The sequence below is a fragment of the Anoplophora glabripennis genome, unplaced genomic scaffold (assembly GCF_000390285.2).
Source record: "Anoplophora glabripennis isolate ALB-LARVAE unplaced genomic scaffold, Agla_2.0 scaffold43, whole genome shotgun sequence".
NCBI lineage: Eukaryota > Metazoa > Arthropoda > Insecta > Coleoptera > Cerambycidae > Anoplophora > Anoplophora glabripennis.
This window is the reverse complement of record NW_019416281.1, coordinates 56,084-76,378: the sequence shown is the minus strand read 5'-3', so window position 1 is coordinate 76,378 and position 20,295 is coordinate 56,084. Positions and strand designations below refer to the sequence as shown.

The 20,295-nt window shown below is 32.3% G+C and overlaps 1 protein-coding gene across 1 annotated transcript in view; it reads right to left on the bottom strand.

Annotated features, from left to right (window-relative positions):
* LOC108907619 (nephrin) overlaps window positions 1–14,765 on the bottom strand; it is a 372,803-nt gene extending 358,038 nt beyond the window's left edge. The window contains exons 1-2 of the mRNA XM_023457403.1: window positions 14,747–14,765; window positions 12,182–12,314 (exon numbers count right to left, since the gene is read on the bottom strand). Coding sequence (XP_023313171.1) covers window positions 12,182–12,314; window positions 14,747–14,765 — 152 coding nt within the window. The remainder of the gene's footprint in view (window positions 1–12,181; window positions 12,315–14,746) is intronic.
* Between the last annotated feature and the right edge of the window lie 5,530 nt (window positions 14,766–20,295).

The following is a 20,295-nucleotide window of genomic DNA, read 5'->3' as shown; positions in this document are numbered from 1 at the left end:
AAATTGATAGCGGATCATTAATCAAAGATTCGGTAGAAATGAAACGCACCCCCCTATGAAAAATAAGTCGGGCATTTAATAGTCCTTTTTTCTTCCTTTGTATCCCGCCTGCGTAGGGCGGATTTAAAATCGTTATAGGCCCGTATGTCACGAGGAGCTGCCGCGGTTTATGTCTCGCTTACGATCAGAGATTACGAGTAATATGTGCCGGGAACGGCAAAGAGTTTGTTATGGCTCGGTTTTATACATATCCAAATTTTCTTCATAAAATTTAGGAAGGCGAGGTTTCTCGTAACATTACTCTAAATATAGCCCAGTAAAATCCTGCTCTATTACCCGTAAATCACATGATCGCCTTAAATTGTTTTCCGAAAATACACCAAGACGTTCCAGATAAACATAAGTCCAGATATTATTTGAAGTTATTAGTTGTGACATAGTCTGCGTTTTTTTCCTACTACTATTCACATAAAAAAACTAATAGATAAGGAATAAAACGAAAACTATTCCACAAATAAATAACTTCAGACAATTTTGTAACATAAGAAATGCTCTTAATATTTGTACAATTTTTTAGAATCTTAGTATCAATCAATAAAAAATTAGCTGACCCTGATTGTAGTATAACTTCTTTGTGCAAGTGTAGGCAGCTTAAAATCATCCTAAAGGCCATTAAGACTTAAGGCACCTTACACAAGTTTCAAATGTAATAAGATTTTAAGAAGAGCTGTTGAACCCATGGTACGCAAAAGAATTTAGGTCCATAGACAAAAAAAATTAAAGTTAATAAGAGATATAGAGAGAAACAAATTGAACATCTGCAAAATACCCAAGTTAGCTAGAAGGATTATGAATGTATCTACGATAACATTTTATATTTTTACAAAAAGGAAATTAATAAAAAAAAATGAAAATTAAATTAAGCAATAGAAAACAAAGTTTTGAATTTAAATGACAATCCCGTCATTAATCTGTCAAATGGACAACTTAATACCTACGTCTGAAAATTTAGTTCTGAGGAAAGTATTAAATTATGCTTTAACACCAAAAAAATATTCCTAAATTTGACTTAGTAACATCAAACTGCACAAAAATTACCATCAAACTTAGCCAATGAATACAGAAATAAATAGATTGAAATCCAGAGAGAATATGTCCATAATTATTAAAAATAACTTTTCATTAGAGGAAAAGAAATTATATGTATACCTATTCATAAAAAATAGTAATAATATTAGAATGTTGTCAGTTTATAAAAGAATTGCTACAGTTATTCTAAATGAAACAACACAAGATACCTACAAAAATATCTAATTTAAATAATGAAGGACATTATATTAAATGAAAAGACAACCTACATCAATAGGAAATAAAATTTATAGGACATTTATACAGGGTGATTAAGAACTTGTCCAAAAAGAATTTTTTCTCGGAAACTATAAGAACTTTACAAATTTTATTTTTACTATATATCCTCCATTTTTCAAAACGCATCTATTCCCAAATTTGTTTGTATAAGTTGTAAATTACCATGTATAAATATAAATAAGAACTTTTAGATAATTAAAGAAACATTTTAGATCTGCATTTTAGTAAACCACCCACGCATATGGATTACCAAAAATTCACAAGCGTGATATTCCTTTAAAATCAGTAGTTTGTTCTATTATTAATGCTCCTTGTACTAAATTGGCAAAAAATTTATTGGAAATTATCAAACATTACTTGGACAATTATTGGACATTCTGTTGGAATGTGCTTAGTCTATTCAGCAATACACCACTAGATAAAATTATCAAAAATAAATTAGAAAATTACAACAATTACTAAATTTCTGAATAAAAACTACATATTTTCGATTAAATAATAAATTTTATCAACAAGATTTCAGAATGGCAATGGGATCACCAATTTTAAGTAAACTTTATATAGATTTTTTTTGAAGAAACCTATATTAATTTAAATAAGAAACCCATGTTTGGTGGAGGTACGTAATACGACATTTTTGCTATTTGGCCTTTCACCATTGAAAAGTTAAATATTTTTCTAGATAGAACATTAACAACAAGTAACCAACAATTGAATTTAGAGAATAGAAAACAATAATTATCCTTTCTAGACATTTTAATTAAAAGAAATGCAATTCTTTATAAACAAGAGTTTATGGGAAACCAAAATTAGCTTATATTATTCTGTCTCAAATATAAACAATAAATTTACAAGTCGTCTCTCATTGAGCATTTGAACTTGTTTTTTTTTTTCAAAGTAATCAGATTGACTGTTTTGGGGTAAAGGTTTGTTTCATTATAGTTTAATTTGTTTTCGCCGTTCGCAAAAAAATTAACAGAAAAAAACTGATATCATGCCACAAATAAATTATTATTTGAGAACTATTCCGGCAATTAAAGAAAAACGTTATAGTTTTCGTAGATTCTCCCGTAGAAATATGTATTATGAATTCTAATAATATGTCCATTTCGTGTACATCTATTAACAATTTTTTGGTGCAAACGTCATTACCTATCGCAAAAATAAAAAAAAGTAATATAGGGTCCTTAATTAAATGTGAGTACATAATTGCAGCTGTTTTACTTTTTAGGGTGAACAAGGTCATTAAAAAATAATGGTGGCCCTCTTTCCCTGACGTAACAAAATAGTAGGTAATGGTTCTATCTAAAAAAAAAATTACGCTGTACACTGTACAATATTTTTACAGGCCTTGTTTCTGGTAATGTTTCGTGAAACTTATGAATGGGAACAAAAAATATAAATACATTTTTTTATGGAACCCTTATATATAATTGCAACTAACACACAGAATGACGAATACTTATATCATAGTCATTGTAACTGGTAGATAGGATTTGGGACATAAAAAGGATATATTTAAATTCGTAAAATATTTCGCGGTGAAGACTTTGTACTTCAAAAATGTAACATACAACTTTTCAGGTGATTACAATTGTCATAAATGTAAAATTTCAATTTCAAAGCACTTGGATTATGTGGATTACTTTCCCCATAACTTAAGTGACTACAGTAATGAGTAAGGTGGAATATTTCACCAATATTTAAAGTACCTGAAAAACAAGGTATCAGCGTAAGTGGGATGTGAATATGATGGGGGACTATCATTGGATGTTGAAAGGAAAATATAAGCTTAGACGTAAAAAGAAACTTACTACATACATCTGTGGAAGAAAATAAAGTTCGCTGCAAGAGGGAAACGCTGATTAAAAACAACTACGGAATAGTTTTAGTGAAACACCCTTTCCTATGAATTGGGTTTCTCTCTAGATTCCTACTCAGCGGGTTCGACATCGTGGGGACGATGGGAATAGGCAAAGACAATGCACGACAACCATAAAACGGGGTGGGATTACTCAAAAATGAGGACGTTTGCTTTAGGCACAAGTGTACCAAATATGAGTTTATCTGGAGAATTTATTACTAATCCTTAACCATCATATTCGCCAAAAAACATATTTTGAGGATATGGTGGTCATTTTCTCGAAAGTGGTAGATGCTGGAGCATAACTGACGTCAGATTTATGATCAGGGGGTCCAAGAACAGGGTCCTATCAAAATAATAGACCACTTTTTTATTTTCTGTGACTGTTATCTGTTTTCATATAACGTTGACTGTCGTCTAAACTCTACAAAACAGTAATCAAATAATTTCTACGGTATAATTCAGTTACTTTCCTTTAATTTTGTTAGACCCCCATTAGCCATACAAGTCTAAGACAGGTCCAATGGCCAGAGTATTTCCCAATACATAAATAAATAAATATTTTAAGTGTCCCAACCGGTAAACACTTCAGTAATATATCATAACTGTCCCTGCTTCATTACTTTGTGCCAAGTTACCTGTTCGCCGCAGTTGAGAACATTATTCTAGACCTAGGGAGACATTTATTAGTAAATGGATTTCGTGTAATTGAAAACAATAGCTCGTTATTTATACCCTTAATGAATGTCCAGGATGATTGATTTATGCCTTGAAAATGCTATGAATGCCAGAAACTAGACTTAAGTTCAACAGTAAATTACTTGATGAAAGTCAAAGAGGTTCGCTCAAGTTCAAAGTAGGTTTTCCAAGACCGATTTGACCCCATCATTGTTTCTTTGACGATTTCTAGTATTGTAAAGTAGTTAGATTATTGTTACTGCATTTTAGCCAAATAATAAGTAAGAGTAAGTAAATGTGCAATATACAGTGTTGGTGCTTAAGTAAGTTCCGATAGTAAAGGAGTTGGTGCTTTAATTTTCTTTACAATTTTTTAATACCCGATGTATTAGCCTGTAGTGGAAACACTAGGAAAAATCTTTAATAAGAATCTTACGATTTCGCCGCCTAAACTTCGATCAGAGAATTATTTTCTTAATTATACTACTAAAATAGTTTTTCATTTTATTCGAAAATTTCGAGTAATTTCTAATCTAAAATGAACGTCGCATTTTCGAGTAAAACTTAAAAAACGAACTGAAAACACTTTTACTTAATTGACATGATAAACACTAATCATTCGGTTATTTATTCGAATAAAGAAATTAATAACATTAGTCATCATTTTAATGATTTTACGTAATTTTAAACCACATTTCATAGGCCAGGAAATATAGAGTTGGACGCGACTTTTTGTTTAGGCAAGCTGAATTTATCATAGATGCTGAATATTATGTATTATGTTCATATGGTTAATTGTATAATTTTTACGTAAATTCACGTTTTTCGTTTATAACATTTTTCCGTTGCATTCCACGAGAAAACAGTAAAGTACTTTTTTTTCGTCTTCAAAAGAAATTAACTAATTATTAGTCTGGACGATCCCGAGCATCTTCCACAATCGCATTGATTTTTTTCATGGTAGATTTCATAATATTACATTGAAATCTAACATTTTTTTTTGTTTTTTTATTTTTTAGCCTTAGTTGCAAAATGAAATAACAGGGTGTCTCATAATTAGCTGCCAACCCTGAACAGGCCGATTCTATGATCAAAACTAAGTAAAAAAGTTCATGTGAACATGGGTCCGGAAATGCTTCCTAAGGGCACAGGGACCCATTGAAGAGGGAGGAATGGAAATCATTTTTTTGCAATATCTCTCAATCGCGTTGTGATAAATGAATGAAATTTGGTATACACAGCTAAATTTTGATGAGCAATTTGATGGACTAATCCATTTATTTCCACAAGGTCCATTGGGGTGGGTACGGGGGGGCCCTTGGTACTTTGCGTGTGTAACTTTTTCATCTTTGACTTTTTAACAAATTGGACAGCAAATTCCGTTTTCCCGAACTGTTTTACGTTAAAAAGGTACTCTTGTTTCAAATCGTTATCTTTAACGGTTTCTGAGAAAATCGCTCTTGAATTAATCCCACTTTGGTCAATTTCATAGTAATTTAAACAAAAAAAATTTTTTTGTTTAAATTTAATCTAATTTTAATAAAAAAATAATAATAAAAAATTAAATTAAATAAAAATTAATCCTTTAAATGGAAAAGAGAGGAAAGGAAAATTATTATTATTATTTTTTGTTTAAATTACTATGAAATTGACCAAAGTGGGATTAATTCAAGAGCGATTTTCTCAGAAACCGTTAAAGATAACGATTTGAAACAAGAGTACCTTTTTAACGTAAAACAGTTCGGGAAAACGGAATTTGCTGTCCAATTTGTTAAAAAGTCAAAGATGAAAAAGTTACACACGCAAAGTACCAAGGCCCCCCCGTACCCACCCCAATGGACCTTGTGGAAATAAATGGATTAGTCCATCAAATTGCTCATCAAAGTTTAGCTACGTAAACCAAATTTCATTCATTTATCACAATGCGATTGAGAGATATTGCAAAACAATGATTTCCATTCCTCCCTCTTCAATGGGTCCCTGTGCCCTTAGGAAGCATTTCCGGACCCATGTTCATATGAACTTTTTTACTTAGTTTTGATTGTAGAATCGGCCTGTTCAGGGTTGGCAGCTAATTATGAGACACCCTGTATATGACGCACGCGCGTGATATAGTTATATATTATTACATATTCGGAAAGCTTATGAAAAGAGATTTAAGTTAAAAAAAATCGTCAAACAACGGAGTTACAGACTCATCATCATTGGGGTTACATTTAAATTAAAGATTTCACACCCATACTCTTCCAAATTTGCAAGATATGGCATTGTTCCCAGGTAAAAGTAATGGAATTTGTACATCTGAATTTCACAATGACCAAAAATATCTGACTTACGAGAATTAACATTAACATAGCTTGATATTTGTTTTCCACAACCGCTTTGACTCATTACACTTTTATTTACTGCACAAATTCCATAATGTTATTAATATCACTCCTTCGACTATTTTTTTCGTGTTACCTGTATTAGAAATTTGAGTGGCAAAACAAACAAAAGGAAAAAGCAATACTTTCATTTGTCCATAACTTTTTAAATTTTGGTAAAGAACAGGCTGGCAACTACTAAAGATATGATAAATCTGACACCACGTTCTCGAGCTCGATTTTCATGGCAAACTCGACTGTCAGATCGGAAATTTGCTCTCTTCATTTGTTTCTGAGTTATAGGGCGTTTCTCGTTATTGTGACATTTTTTAATATGTCTGTATCTCAGCTGTTAAATAAGTTAGAGTTAAAGTAAAAACTGCTCAAGACTAATTCTTTATTAGATTCTTAGTAGATCTTAAGATTTCGGAGTTATGACCCAAAGTTTTATTTTTTTAAATGGAAATCGTAGATGACCATAGCCTAAAAAAATAGAGATTTTTTCCGCTTTTCAGCAATATATCACATACTATAGTTATTTTTACAAACACGGGAGATACGGGGTGTTTTATATATAAATTGTATTTTTTTCCCTTTCTAATATGACCGGCTATGAAAATACAGATAAAACTATAATTCTTACTTTTACAAAAGTAATATCTGTTGCAAAAATATGACATTTATTTTAAATGCACAACATATACTCGTGTGATAATATAATACTAACGAAATTTTAGGGGATAGGTGGATAGGAACAAACGGACCCGTCATATGGCCAGCTAGGTTACCTGATTTGAATCCGTTGGACTTTTTCATTTGGGGTTTTCTAAAAGATATTATATTTAAAATTCCTTTTAATAATATTTCAAATACGTATACATTTAATGAATGCTACCCGAAGCGTTGCCAGAAGATGCGTGAAATGTGTGACAGTTGAGGGACGGCAATTTGAACATTTAGCTATCATTTTTTAAAGTTTTTATTGATGTAGGTACTTACTATTGTTTAATTTACGTTTAATATTGTATCTTCAGTTGAAGTGAAATCTCTCTTTTCTTATCTGTAGTATAGGTATATTTTAAATAAACGTCATATTTTTACAACAGATATGAGTTTTGTAAAAGTAAGAATTATAGTTTTGTATGTATTCTCATAGCCAGCCATATTAAAATGTAAAAAAGGATCGAATTTTTATATAAAACACCCCGTATCTTCTGCATTTGGAAAAATAACTATAGCGTGTGGTATATTGCCGAAAAGCAAAAAAAAAATCTCCATTTTTTTAGGTCATAACCAGCTACGATTTCCATTTGAAAAAATATAACTGCGGGTCATAACTCCGGAATCTTAAGACCTACTAAAAATCTAATACCGGCATTCAATTCTACGCCAAAGAATTAGTCTTGAGCAGTTTTCACTTTAACTCTAACTTATTTAACAGCTGAGATACAGACATGTCCAAAAGTGTCACAATAACGAGAATCGCCCTGTAACTCAGAAACAAATGAAGATAGCAAATTTCTGATTTGACAGTCGAGTTTGCCATGAAAATCGAGCTCGAGAACGTGGTGTCAGATTTATCATATCTTTAGTAGTTCCTGAGGTACCCTGAAATCCCATCTAAAATGGACCAGCCTGTACAACATTAAATATAGAATACCTATGGTTTTGTTCATATTATTATCAATATCACAAATTATGTTATCGTGCAAAGAACACTTTATTCTTAACAATAAGAACTGTAGGTATTGTAGAAAACATTATGACAACTTTAATTGCCCTTAACTAGAATGTGCTGCATATATATTTTCCTAGTTATAAAAGAAATAAATGTGATTATTTAATAATAACTCCCCTAGAAAAACGTTAAGATTCAAATAACGATATACAAACCTATACGTCAGTAACTTTTCCGCGATAAGTTTCCTGTGAAACTTTGATGAAGAGGCGGCAAATTTGCTAGTAATTAAAGTTACACGGTGCCTGACCTTAACAATTTAACTAGTGGAGTTTATTGAAAAAATACAATTTCCAAGCGGCACTCGATAAAAGCGAGATAAATCTATACAGTTTAAAATACAAACTGTTGGGAAAGTTTTGCTGAAAAGGTATAATGAAATTTCATATCTACTTTTTGCGTCTGGAAAGTCTGAACGATATCGGTGAAAGAAATTTTCAACGCCAGTTTTCACCGAATGATTGTGTAGGCGATTTGAGTGGAGGTATTTATAGTTAACTGCGGTCTCAACTTGCAAATATTCTGGTATGAGTTTTTATCTTCGAGTAATAAAACTTTTTTTTATTTAACGCAGTGTTCAGTTTGATAAGTACGTCTCTATACAGGGTATCTCACGGTGACGGCCCATTAGAATTATTTCAGAGGCTACTTCGATTTGAATTTTGAAAATTTGGGATACCGGGTTTTCGGACATGCCCTTCGCAACTAAAATAATGGCGTCCACGTACCACGTCCGGTTGTACTGGAAGTCGCCATCAACTTGTTTATTTTAAATGTAACACCCTATATATTATTGCAATTTTAGATTCTACGTGTTATTTTAGGTGGACTTTTATGAAGTTTCCCTATTCCTAAAATTAAGCGTTTTCGAGATAATTTATTTTTTCCAAAAAAAAAATGGAAAGAAACAGTGACTAGCTTCAAACCATGTGTATTTTATAGTATATTTATAGGGGGGATAGCTAGCTAGCTTTCCAGCCATACTTTCAAAGTGGCTTAATTGCATACAAGGTGCTAGAAATTTAATGCCGAGTTTAGTTAACATCAAACCTTCATAAGTTGTTTTTTTTAATGGAACACCCTGTATACACCTTCAGGTAAAGGGCGAAGATTAATAGTGACACATATAGGTAGTGCCAGTGGTTTTGTAGATGGCGGTTTACTTTTATTTGAATCTAAAAATACAGGTGACTATCACGAAGACATGAACGCAGATGTTTTCGAAGAGTATTTTACACATATGTTGGATCTTATTCCTCCGGGGTCTGTAATTGTCATGGATAATGCCAGTTACCATTCACGGCAGACCGAGCGGACGCCTACGACTTCTTGGAGGAAAGCCGATATAATTCAATGGTTATCCGAAATAAACATTTCTTTTGAAACAAATATGGTGAAAAAGGAACTTTTGACACTTGTCAATCTTAATAAAAATCAGAAAAAATATGTTATCGATGAAATGACAACAAATCGCCAAATAACGGTACTACGGTTACCACTGTGAACTTAACCCAATCGAATTAGTCTGGGCGCAGGTAAAAGGAGATGTAGCGCGAAATAATACGACGTTTAAATTAAGTGACGTGAAAATTTTGTTAAAAAATTCCTTGGAACGAGTAACTGCAGATAACTGGCAAAGATGTATACATCATGTACAAAAAGAAGAGGAGAAAATGTGGGAACTCGATAATTTAATTGACGTTACTGTGGAACCTATCGTTATCAATCTAGGAGACGAAGATAATTCATCAGAATATTCAGAGGATGAATTTTAATATACCTACTTTTTTATTTTCTTTATTGTACATTTATACAACACTACATTTACTCACCATAATTTGAATTTTCAAAATACATATATTTTTGTGTGGAATAAAAGTCTATTCATTAAATTTAAATAAATATTTTGATAATAATATTGAATAATTTTATTTGAATTACTAAAAACCCTCTTAACCCAGTTATGATGCTTAAAGTAGAATCATGTTTTGAAATGCTGTTTTTATATTGTTTACTTATAAGAGAAATGGACCGAGAAATTGAAGCGGCATAGACAAAGACGGATTGTCGGGGATTAAATTTTAGCTACCTGCTACAATTTAGTACAGTCCGATCACACAAAGTTTTTTTAAAAGTACACCTCATCTATACGGAAAATACATAATATAAAAATATTGAATATAGGCACCAGTACTACATTTATTTACGATTTGCATACATAATAAGCTTTTATTACTCTCTTTCATTTCTAAACAGACTATAGTTTTTAAGTTATCTACTATTTTTTGTGTAATGACCTAAAATCATGTAAGTAATTTCTTGCGAGGATAGCTGTGGAATTTTTAGCAAAACTTCAAAACAAACAACTAAAATGTCAATTTGTTGTTAGTCTTTTGCAGTGACAGTTTAATTTAGTGTTTATAAGAAATGGAAAACAATACATATTCAAATGCTGATATTTTAAATTTATTATTCATTCACGGCCATTGCAATGGGATTATAAGCAGAATATGTACAGTTTTTAATGGGACATATCCCAATTTGCCACCAATTAGCAGAAAAAAGTTAAGAAGAATTTTAGTAAATCAACTAGAACATGACCGAATTTATGCACAAAGAAGAATTTTACTAAAGCCAATAATTTCAAACGAAGATAATGTAATAAATGTGCTAGCCTATTTTAATGTTCATCCAGAATCCTCAGCCTTCACAGGATGCTAAGAACTAATGATATGCATCCATACAAATTTAAGCTACTTTCTTCTCTTCATTTGGGTGACGCCGTGCAACGTGTACAATTTTGTGAAACGATGTTAGTGCGATACCAAGAAGATCCACAATTTTTGCAACATATTATATGGACAGACGGGTCAAAATTTATGAGAGAAGGTATTTTTAATAGACATAATACTCATTTGTGGTCATCTGAAAATCCTCATGTTATCCGGGAAAGAAACTTTTAAAATAAATTTAGCATAAATATTTTTTGTCTAATTAAAGATAACCAAATTTCTTACCATTTCTACGAAGAAAATTTAAATGCGGACAGATATCTCAATATTTTGCAACCGGTTGTGGCAGATTTTCTAGATGATACCTATACCTTTAGACCAACTAAGGAAGTGTTGGTATCAATTAGACGGGGCTCCACATCATTGTCACAATCAAATCGATCAACAGTTGACTGAAATGTTTGAAGATAGATGGATGAGACGCCTAGGACCGTGGAATCGGCCAGTCAGGTCTCCCGACCTCACTCCATTAGATTTTTATGTTTGGGGAATAATAAAGTAAAAAGTTTATTCTACACGCGTTGCTTCAAAAGAGGATTTGATTGCTCGAATACGAAGAGCGTTCCATGAATTGCCTGCAGCTGAAATAGCAAAGGCGGTGACTGATGGTGTTATCTCTAGAATCCACAAGTGCTTAGCTGTTAATGGGGGTCAAATTGAACACTTATGACTTTTTAAAACACTGCGTTTACTCTTATAATTTTGTTTTTCACTACAATCCAGGTTATTGATTTATCCGTTCCAACGGTATATTCTGATACTAGATTGGGTGAAGTTATTGCTTCAATATACGCCAGAATTCTCTTTGATAAACTCTGCATGAATTAATCTTATCAAACTATGAAATTGTCTCTTCTATTTGGCATAATTCCTTCTAAATATTCAAAGGAAGAGTACCATGCCCCAGGCATGTTGAATATTTGTGAACTAAGAAATACACAAGACCTTAATCGATTGGAATTGGAAACCATTATTGCAAGAAGAGATAACGACATTTTTTCACAATTAGAAATATTAACAAAATAGGTTGTAAAGTAAAAAACAAGTTCGTATCTGCAGAGAATGACTTCAAAGATTATACAAGGTGTTAACGGAATAAGTACTCAAAATTTGAGAGTGTGTAAAACATATCGAAATATGATGAAAACCTCAGTAGAGTTTTTTGTCAGTGGCGGCCTCTAAGGGAGATACGGCCCCTTGAAGGGGTAACTTAGGAAACAGTTTAGATTGCATAACTTCAAAACGGTTTATAATTTATCATATTTTGCATAAAAAAGGTACTCTTGTTAGATTTTAATAGCATGAGCCGTTTTCTAGTAAAATCCATTACAATAATTGCAATTAACATTACATTTTGCTACAAATAATCAGCTACCTGTAAATTGGCGTATGTTCGTCCTTGTACCACACCACCAGGACGACGGAATCGTTGGGCGCAGACGCAGAGAGATCGCAGGGAAGCAGGGCCGTTCCTCTAACCAACGCCTGAACATGAGCGATCACGCCACCTGAAACAGAATAAAACCCATGTAGTCATTTCATTTGCATAATTTAAGGTGTCGTTCGCGTAATTTTCGCGGTAGGTCTGTCTGCGGGAAATTAGTGAGACTTGGTTTGAGAACGGATTCCATTTTAAGATATTCCGCATTTGCAACGAGAATTGCAAGATTACATTTTCCAGAAATGTCCCAAACATACAAATATTATCCAAAAAACACTGTTACATAAACAACATCCTTTTACATTAAAATCAGAAATATATTTTTGAAAATACAGTAAAAATTATCTGATAGAATTATTTTTTGGTGTGTCTTACTTCAGCGCACTGTCGAAAGAACTCGACATATCAACCGATCTGATTAAGGTGATTTTTGATAACACCCTGTGAAGCACAGCGACATCATCGGCCAATCCAAACAACGTTATAACCTGACCTGTTCTTAAAATCTCCTTTTTTAATTAACCTTCTTAATCAACTACTTCATATTTTAGTAATCCCACTATTCGCGTCATTGTACAATAACTTGTACATGTCTGCCTCTGATCTGAAGCTTCGCATCGATCAATTTATTCGATAAGCGTTTCCACTGTTAATTCGGGCGAATTAGATCAAACACATGCCTGTTCCAAAAATCGGACCTAACTCGAATTTTATGGGCTTAAAATTAAGTAAAAAATACACAGAATAAAAGTCTAAATTTGTGTATTTGTAGAGGTTGAGTGTCACATTGTGTATAACTAAAGAAAAAATTGCTCTTTTTTCAGTTTTTCGCTTATATCTCTGAAAATAAGCCTCTAATCGACATGGGGTATACTTATCGATTTTGTTCCTGTGGAAAGGTTAGGCTTTTACGAAAGCTCGCAAAATTTTTTTTACATTGGAAAATTAATGGTGAAGAAAAAAAGATGCAAAATTTTCAGCATTAAATAAAAAGAACGAATTTGACTGAAAATGGATAAAACTAAAGGAAACGATGACTGTTGGGGTGCTCAACAAATACCCGCAATCCGGACCGCCAATTTCAAAATGGCGGCTTACTGCAAAATTATAAAGTCGAAAATGCGAGCGCGTATATCTTCTGCCCAAGTCAAGATATCGAAATTTGGTAAAAAAGGATCGAAAGGTAATTACATTGTCTCGCGTTTGCATAAATTTCAGATTTTTTAGTTGGAAAATAAAAAAGTTATTAACAAAAAACCAAAAATAAAAAAACCGTAACTAGGGTCCTTATCTCGGCGGTTTTTTAATATACAGATTTCAAACCAACTACATCAAATAGTGCTTAAAAATAGGAGTCGAGATAATTTTTTTTTCTTAAAAACGATATTCTGGCTGTTCTAAAGGGTTTTCCAAAAATGGCTTTTAAATTACTATAACTACACAGTGTTTATTGTGTGTTTCAGGTAAAATTGTAAATGTGTTAAGGTGATTCATATACAAATCTTACCATGGCACCGCTTTCGACAGAACAGCGTATTGAAGTAATAAAAACTTATTATGGAAATGGTCGGTCCATAAAAGAAACTCATCGCAGAATTCGTGTTTTTTTCGGAGCTTTCAATCGTCCTTCTGAACAAACAATTCGAAATTTAGTGAAGAAATTTGAAGCAACTGGGTCTGTTAAGGACAGACCACATTCAGGAAGACCAAAAACCGCACGATCTGCTGAAAACATTGCCCTTGTACGGGAAAGTGTCGCAAATGATGCATCAATATCTATTCCACGGCGATCTCAAGAATTACGCATTACGCAAACCAGTTTATGGAGAACTTTACACAATGATTTGCATCTCCACACGTACAAAATTCAGTTAACTCAAAATTTGAAGGAAAGGGACCATTTGCAACGCCGAAATTTTGTTACTTGGATGTTAGAACAAAGAGCAACAGATCCACATTTTGCGCATAAAATAATTTTTAGTGATGAATCGCATTTTACGTTAAACGGTACAGTTAATAAACAAAATTGCCGTATTTGGGGGGAAGAAAACCGTCGGAAGATTCACGAACGACAACTTTATGCACAAAAATGTACGGTATGGTGCGGCTTATGGTCCGGGGGAATCATCGGCCCATTTTTTTTTTTAAGACAATGAAGAATGAAGACATCGGCAATGCTGTTACGGTGACTGGAGAACATTATAATGCGATGATAACAGATTTTTTTCTACACCCGTATTATAATAATGCACTTATATGCCCATAATCCGTTTCATAATGATACCCATTACGATACAGATTTTTCATTACGATACAGATTTTTAATCAATAGAAACCCATAATTTTTCAATCAAGCATGCTGTGCATTTGACGTTTATCCTAGGTTCCTATGTAATTATTTTAGATGTCAAAATCAGTACGTATTAAATTTTCGTAGATACCTAGCTAAACTTCGATAATTTATCAAAATGTCTGATATCAGCGATATAGAAGAATTACCATCGACTCCTCCACACATATCGGAGAAAGCAGAAAATGCAGTTCAAAATATTTTACCCCAAAAATCTAAGAAAGTGTACGAAAAACTTTATCAACGGTTTATGGACTGGAGAAATACAAATAATATTTCGACATTCTCCGAAAATACAAATAAAATGTTTATAGTTTTCTTGTATCTATGGCAATACCAATACCCGAGGTATTAATTACAATTTTGTAGATTTTTTTTATAGAAATACGAATAATTACTGTTACCTATTGTGTTCAATAAAAATATAAAATTTATGGTTTTTGATTATTTATCGGGTGTAGAAAAAATAGCGTATGCAACTCTCATGTAATGGTTATTAATACACTCGCATAAACCATACGAAACTCGCCTTCGGCTCGTTTCGTATCCCGGTTAATGCTCGTGTATTAATAACCATCATTACATGATCGTTGCATAATATACTATTATGGCCTCAATTAAATGGAATTGACACTAATGATGTTTACTTTCAACAAGATGGTGCTACATGCCACACCACACGAGAAAGCAAGAAGAAATATTCCAACCCTAAAAGATAACATTCGAGCCGCCATAAGTGAGATTGAAGCTCCAATGATCGAAAATATCTCCAACAATTTCAATGCTCGAATCGATGCCTGCCATCGTAGCCGTGGTGGACATCTAAACGACATAATCTTTCACATTTAATTGTAATCGATGTTATTTTAATTTAAAATAAAGAAACCCAAAATATTCCGTATGGTTTGGTTTTTATACAACAACAACATCCTAAAGCCATTTTTGGAAAACCCTTTATTTAATATTTTGTAATAAACTTGGGCTCATTATAAAGTAGAAGAGTTCCTTTATACGCTGAATTCTTTTTGAATGGATTCGACCAAGGAATGACCAAGTAAACGTGCGTTGAAGACAGAGTAATCCGCGCTGCTGAGCGGTAGCCACGAGAGGGCAGCGCTGTGACGTCATAGTGCCTATGCTGTGCCCAGCTTCTCAAAATTCTTACTTAGCAAATAGATTGTGGCACTTAGAAAGAAGCTACCGGGATGACTTTTTTGAAACTTATTTTTTTGCGCTCTTTCGAATGGTGCAAGCAAAAGTCTGTGAAAGTCATCGCCAGACCCCAAAAAATACATTTCAATTTACTTTTCACGTTTCTTTTTGTAATATCATTATGCTTTCGATATTTGCAAAAGTAAGAAGGTATTTTTACGTATTTAAAAACAACAGTCAATTATTTCTTTGGAAAAAGTGGTCAGTAGGTAGGTACTTTAATAATTTTTCTGATAATTTTCTTCCAGTTTCTAGACATGTCTTCTCATCAACTTTTAACTTGTTATTTCTTGGAGTACCTTTAATACCACTTACACTTCTGTTTTTCTTTTAGTGTCAGCAAAATATTGATATGATCTCTGTACCATTCATTACAGACCGTTAATATCACCAGATTAATAAGGAATACACACCCTGCCATTAACAGGCATTTCTATTTCATCCTCCCTTATCGATACGGTTTTCATTTCACGCCACCATTATATGACGCAGTTAAGACCGACTTTAATTTATGATACTAGGGGCACAGTGTGTTCAGATCGTTTAGTTTGCTAAATGATTCCTCCCATATACTCGTAATTTCGTTGTAAGACCTGAAATCACTTTTTACTCGTAGGATTGTGTCCCGAGTTCGTGACGATCGTGACGGTTTTCACTTAAGATACTGCTCTGCAGTATCAGAGAAGTTGCTATTGAGGAGCATTCCGGTTCCAGTTCATTTACAACTACGTACAGAGTTAGTCATTTTAGATTAATGGAATTGTTTGATGAAATCGTTTTAGAAAATTACATTCAGAACAGTACGCTTGAAAAAGGGGATCTGTAACAGATATTATCTGCAATATGGTGCTGTATTGTGGTATAAGAAGGCTGTACTGTATATTGTAAGATTAATGAAATTCATTATACAGGGTGGCCAAATGAAAACGAACACAGCCACTTTCAGGAACTGCGTCAAGAATAAAAACGTTAAGACCCGTCGATTTTAGATTAAAGAGGGACATTCTTTGCTGGTATTTTTGACTCCGCCACTTTCACCCCCCAAGCAACGATAAGCATCACCCCAAAATATTTAAATGGCATTGGAGGTTGAGTAATATTTCTTTTGAAAGCTCTTGCAATTCTCTTTACAACAGACTTTAAATTTTATAATTCCGCCCAATACTTATTAAGAATTTTGATTTTAAAGTTGAAACTTATGTACAAACAATTAGTAACGGTAAAAATGTCAGTCATTCGAGTTAAGTACGCCAATGGTATAAATTTAGTTACATTGGTTTTTGGCGATTTGTTATCACTTTCGTAAAAAAAACACATTTGTAAAAAACAGAAATAAATGCTATACACACACAATGAACTTAAAATTAGTGGATTCCAAATTATTTTCCAGTATTATTTGGAAGCGTTTGTTGGTAGTTTATTTAATTGTGTTTTTGAAAATTAAACACTATGGTTTATTATTCCATTGCGGAAAGGGTAGATATCATTTCGCTTTGCTTTATGAACAATAAATGTGCGAATAAAACAGCTCAGCTATTTAATGAACAACATCAAGATCGGCATGTCAGGAGGAAGTATGTTCTAGAGTTAGTAAAAAAAATCAAGAGACAGGGAACGTAGCCAATAAATAACGAGAAATTGGAAAACCTATGAAGCTAGTGAAGTTGCAGTTTTGGGACAAGTTCACACTTTTGAAGTATTACAAAACCCTCAACTTGTCATAGGTTTTATAAACTTTTAACAATAAATGCGATAGTTATAAACAAATTAGAAAATGGGCACTTTTCTTGTTTTTTTTGCAATAACTTTTTTGTTTATTAACCGATTTTAATTTAACAAGTTTCATTTTGTAGATAATTTTACTCCCTATAAGTTGTCTCAGAGTCACTTTTCGCTAAAATTGATGGTTTTCCCTGCAAAGTGAAAAAACTGTTTTCCTTACTTATTTGTTTAAATACATAGAAACGTTAGCTAATAAAAGTTTTTGACTCACGAGATGAGATAATAATTTAATTTGCTTGGTCTACTTTGTGACAAACCTGTTAGGTATCGCTCCCTATTTCATCTTTTCTTATCATGAAATCTAGACTGTTGCAGATTTGACGACGTTGCCTCACTGCTTAATACTGCGCAATTATTTTTCCAACGAGTTTACCCACCGACACGTCATCTTCATACAATAATATTTTTATGTTGAACAAATTTCATAAGGTAAAAGGATCATGCGAGAGAACTTGGTCTGGGGCCAAATGAGGACACCGAAGGAAATTTAATATCTTCTCCGTTGAAAATCTCGTAAAGATGTTATTACAAAAGCGAGTTGTCCAGGTGGAGCTAAAATCAATATTCCGGTAATTCTAGGACGTAAAGAACATTTTGCGGGAAACAATTTCATGTATGTTCCTTGCGGTAGTTGATATGAGAATACTTTTTTATAATTTAATAAAATCACTTGAAAAAGTAACGCTGTTCGTAAGAATTTATCGAACGAGTCTGGAAAGAAACTTGGGATGATTAAAAAAATTCAGGTGTGCATAATTTTATATTTTCCGTAAATCTACACAAAAAATAATAAAGAAAAGGTAAAAAACATTTATTGTGCATAGTTACAATGGCAATATACAACCTACACAAAAAAGGACTAAATACAGATAACTGGTGATTAGCCTACCCCTCAGAAAGTCAATTAACTTACACATATTAAAAGCAATATGATTATAAAGTGTTATTAAAACAGTGAAAAAAAAACAATATAACTTATAGATATTGAGACGTTTTTTGAAAATCCACACGAAATGAAAGGAACAAAATTATAATATTAAGAAAGAGAAATCTCAATTAGAGTCTGAAAAAGAAGTATGTATAACAATGAAAATGCAAATAAAAATAAAATAGTTGTATAATTGAACCATGAAAAAACATGATTAAACCTAAATTTGACTAAAATATCAATTATAATATAGTAAATTTCATAATATAGAACATTAAGAACTGAAATATCATATCTAAAATAGAAGCAAAACCAAGAAAGTAGCATATCAATTTAAAATAGATAAAATAAGTTATAGTTAAAGACACATCAATAGAGAATACGAGAAAAGAGAAATGAAAAATCTTTATTTAAAATTCACATAGTATTAAATTTCAGAAACTATCATGTCAAGGTGACAGTAGTTGTCAAAGTTAAAGGCAAATCTACATGACATGAGACAAAACCCGGATTTAGAAAAAACAGAAATAAATGATAGTAACAGTTAAAAGAAAAATAAAGGAACATTATTGTTAGTTTAAGAAAGTTTGTAAATAGAAAGTAAGAATTAGATAAGAAGTGAGTGGAAGAAAAAGAAATACAAAGTGAAAGAGAATGAGTGAAAGTGATATAAGGACTATTCATGTGGACGGACCTTAAAAAGAACTTCATAGGGAAAAGCAGCCCATGTGAACAAGAAAAAAGGCCGGTTACCATGAGAGCAGTCAACAAATAAGATCCTGGGAGACTCCATGAAAATTTGTGAAAAAGTTAGAAAAAAGGAGATTATTAAAGAATATTAAACAAGAATACAACTGAAAAGACATACCTGAAGTCCAATGTCCAAAAGGCATCGTGGGAAAGGAAAAGCTACGATTCATCCCAAGTGGAAAGAATTCCAGGCCAGAACTCCACCCACACCCTAACAGAACGGAGGGAATACCCACAAAAACCAGGACATAAGTGCAAAATAAACAAAAAAAGGTTCATTTAAACATCACCTAAGGTAATATGAATTCATATTTTCAAAGTGAAATACAAATAAATCAGATCTGAAAGACTTAAAGAAAGTACTTACCATATAGAGAGCTCATAAATCATTCCACTCATAAATAGACTTAAAATCGTTTTAATTTAAGCATTTAGAATAAAAGTAAAGTTTGTACTGATTTTCTTAGGTTAAGATTTTTCAGCAGATAATACAGGAAAATATTCCTTTTTTTTTTCGAGCATAGATTTGTAATGAGCGAAAGGGAGGCCATCTATGTTGTAGAGGCGTAAGGTAAACAAAAAAGTTTAATTTGAAAAAGTATTTCTGTTAAAGATTTGAAATTTTGTATGTCAGCAACCAGGATTACATCTCTACGATAATAGTAGGTTTTCAAATAATTAAAATTTATAGATAAAAAGAAATTTAGGTAACTGTGACTATCATTTAATATAAAAAGAAAGGGGAAAGGTTTTTTCATTTAAATGTGCTTATATTTGAAATAATAAATGTTTTTAAATCTCAATTTGCATAAAAATAAATGTTAAATAATTGGGTGCAACTGTTTTTTTTTCTGGGAGTTTGAACCGACACTTAAAGAGAAAGAGAAACTTGTGCCCACCCTGAGAATTAGCCGAGGTAGTAAAGTAAAATGAAAAGTAAGTATAACAAATTCGAGTCAAAAGTAGCAAACCAAAATTAAAATCAAAATTTCACATTTTTCCAAATTAACAGCATATAACAATATA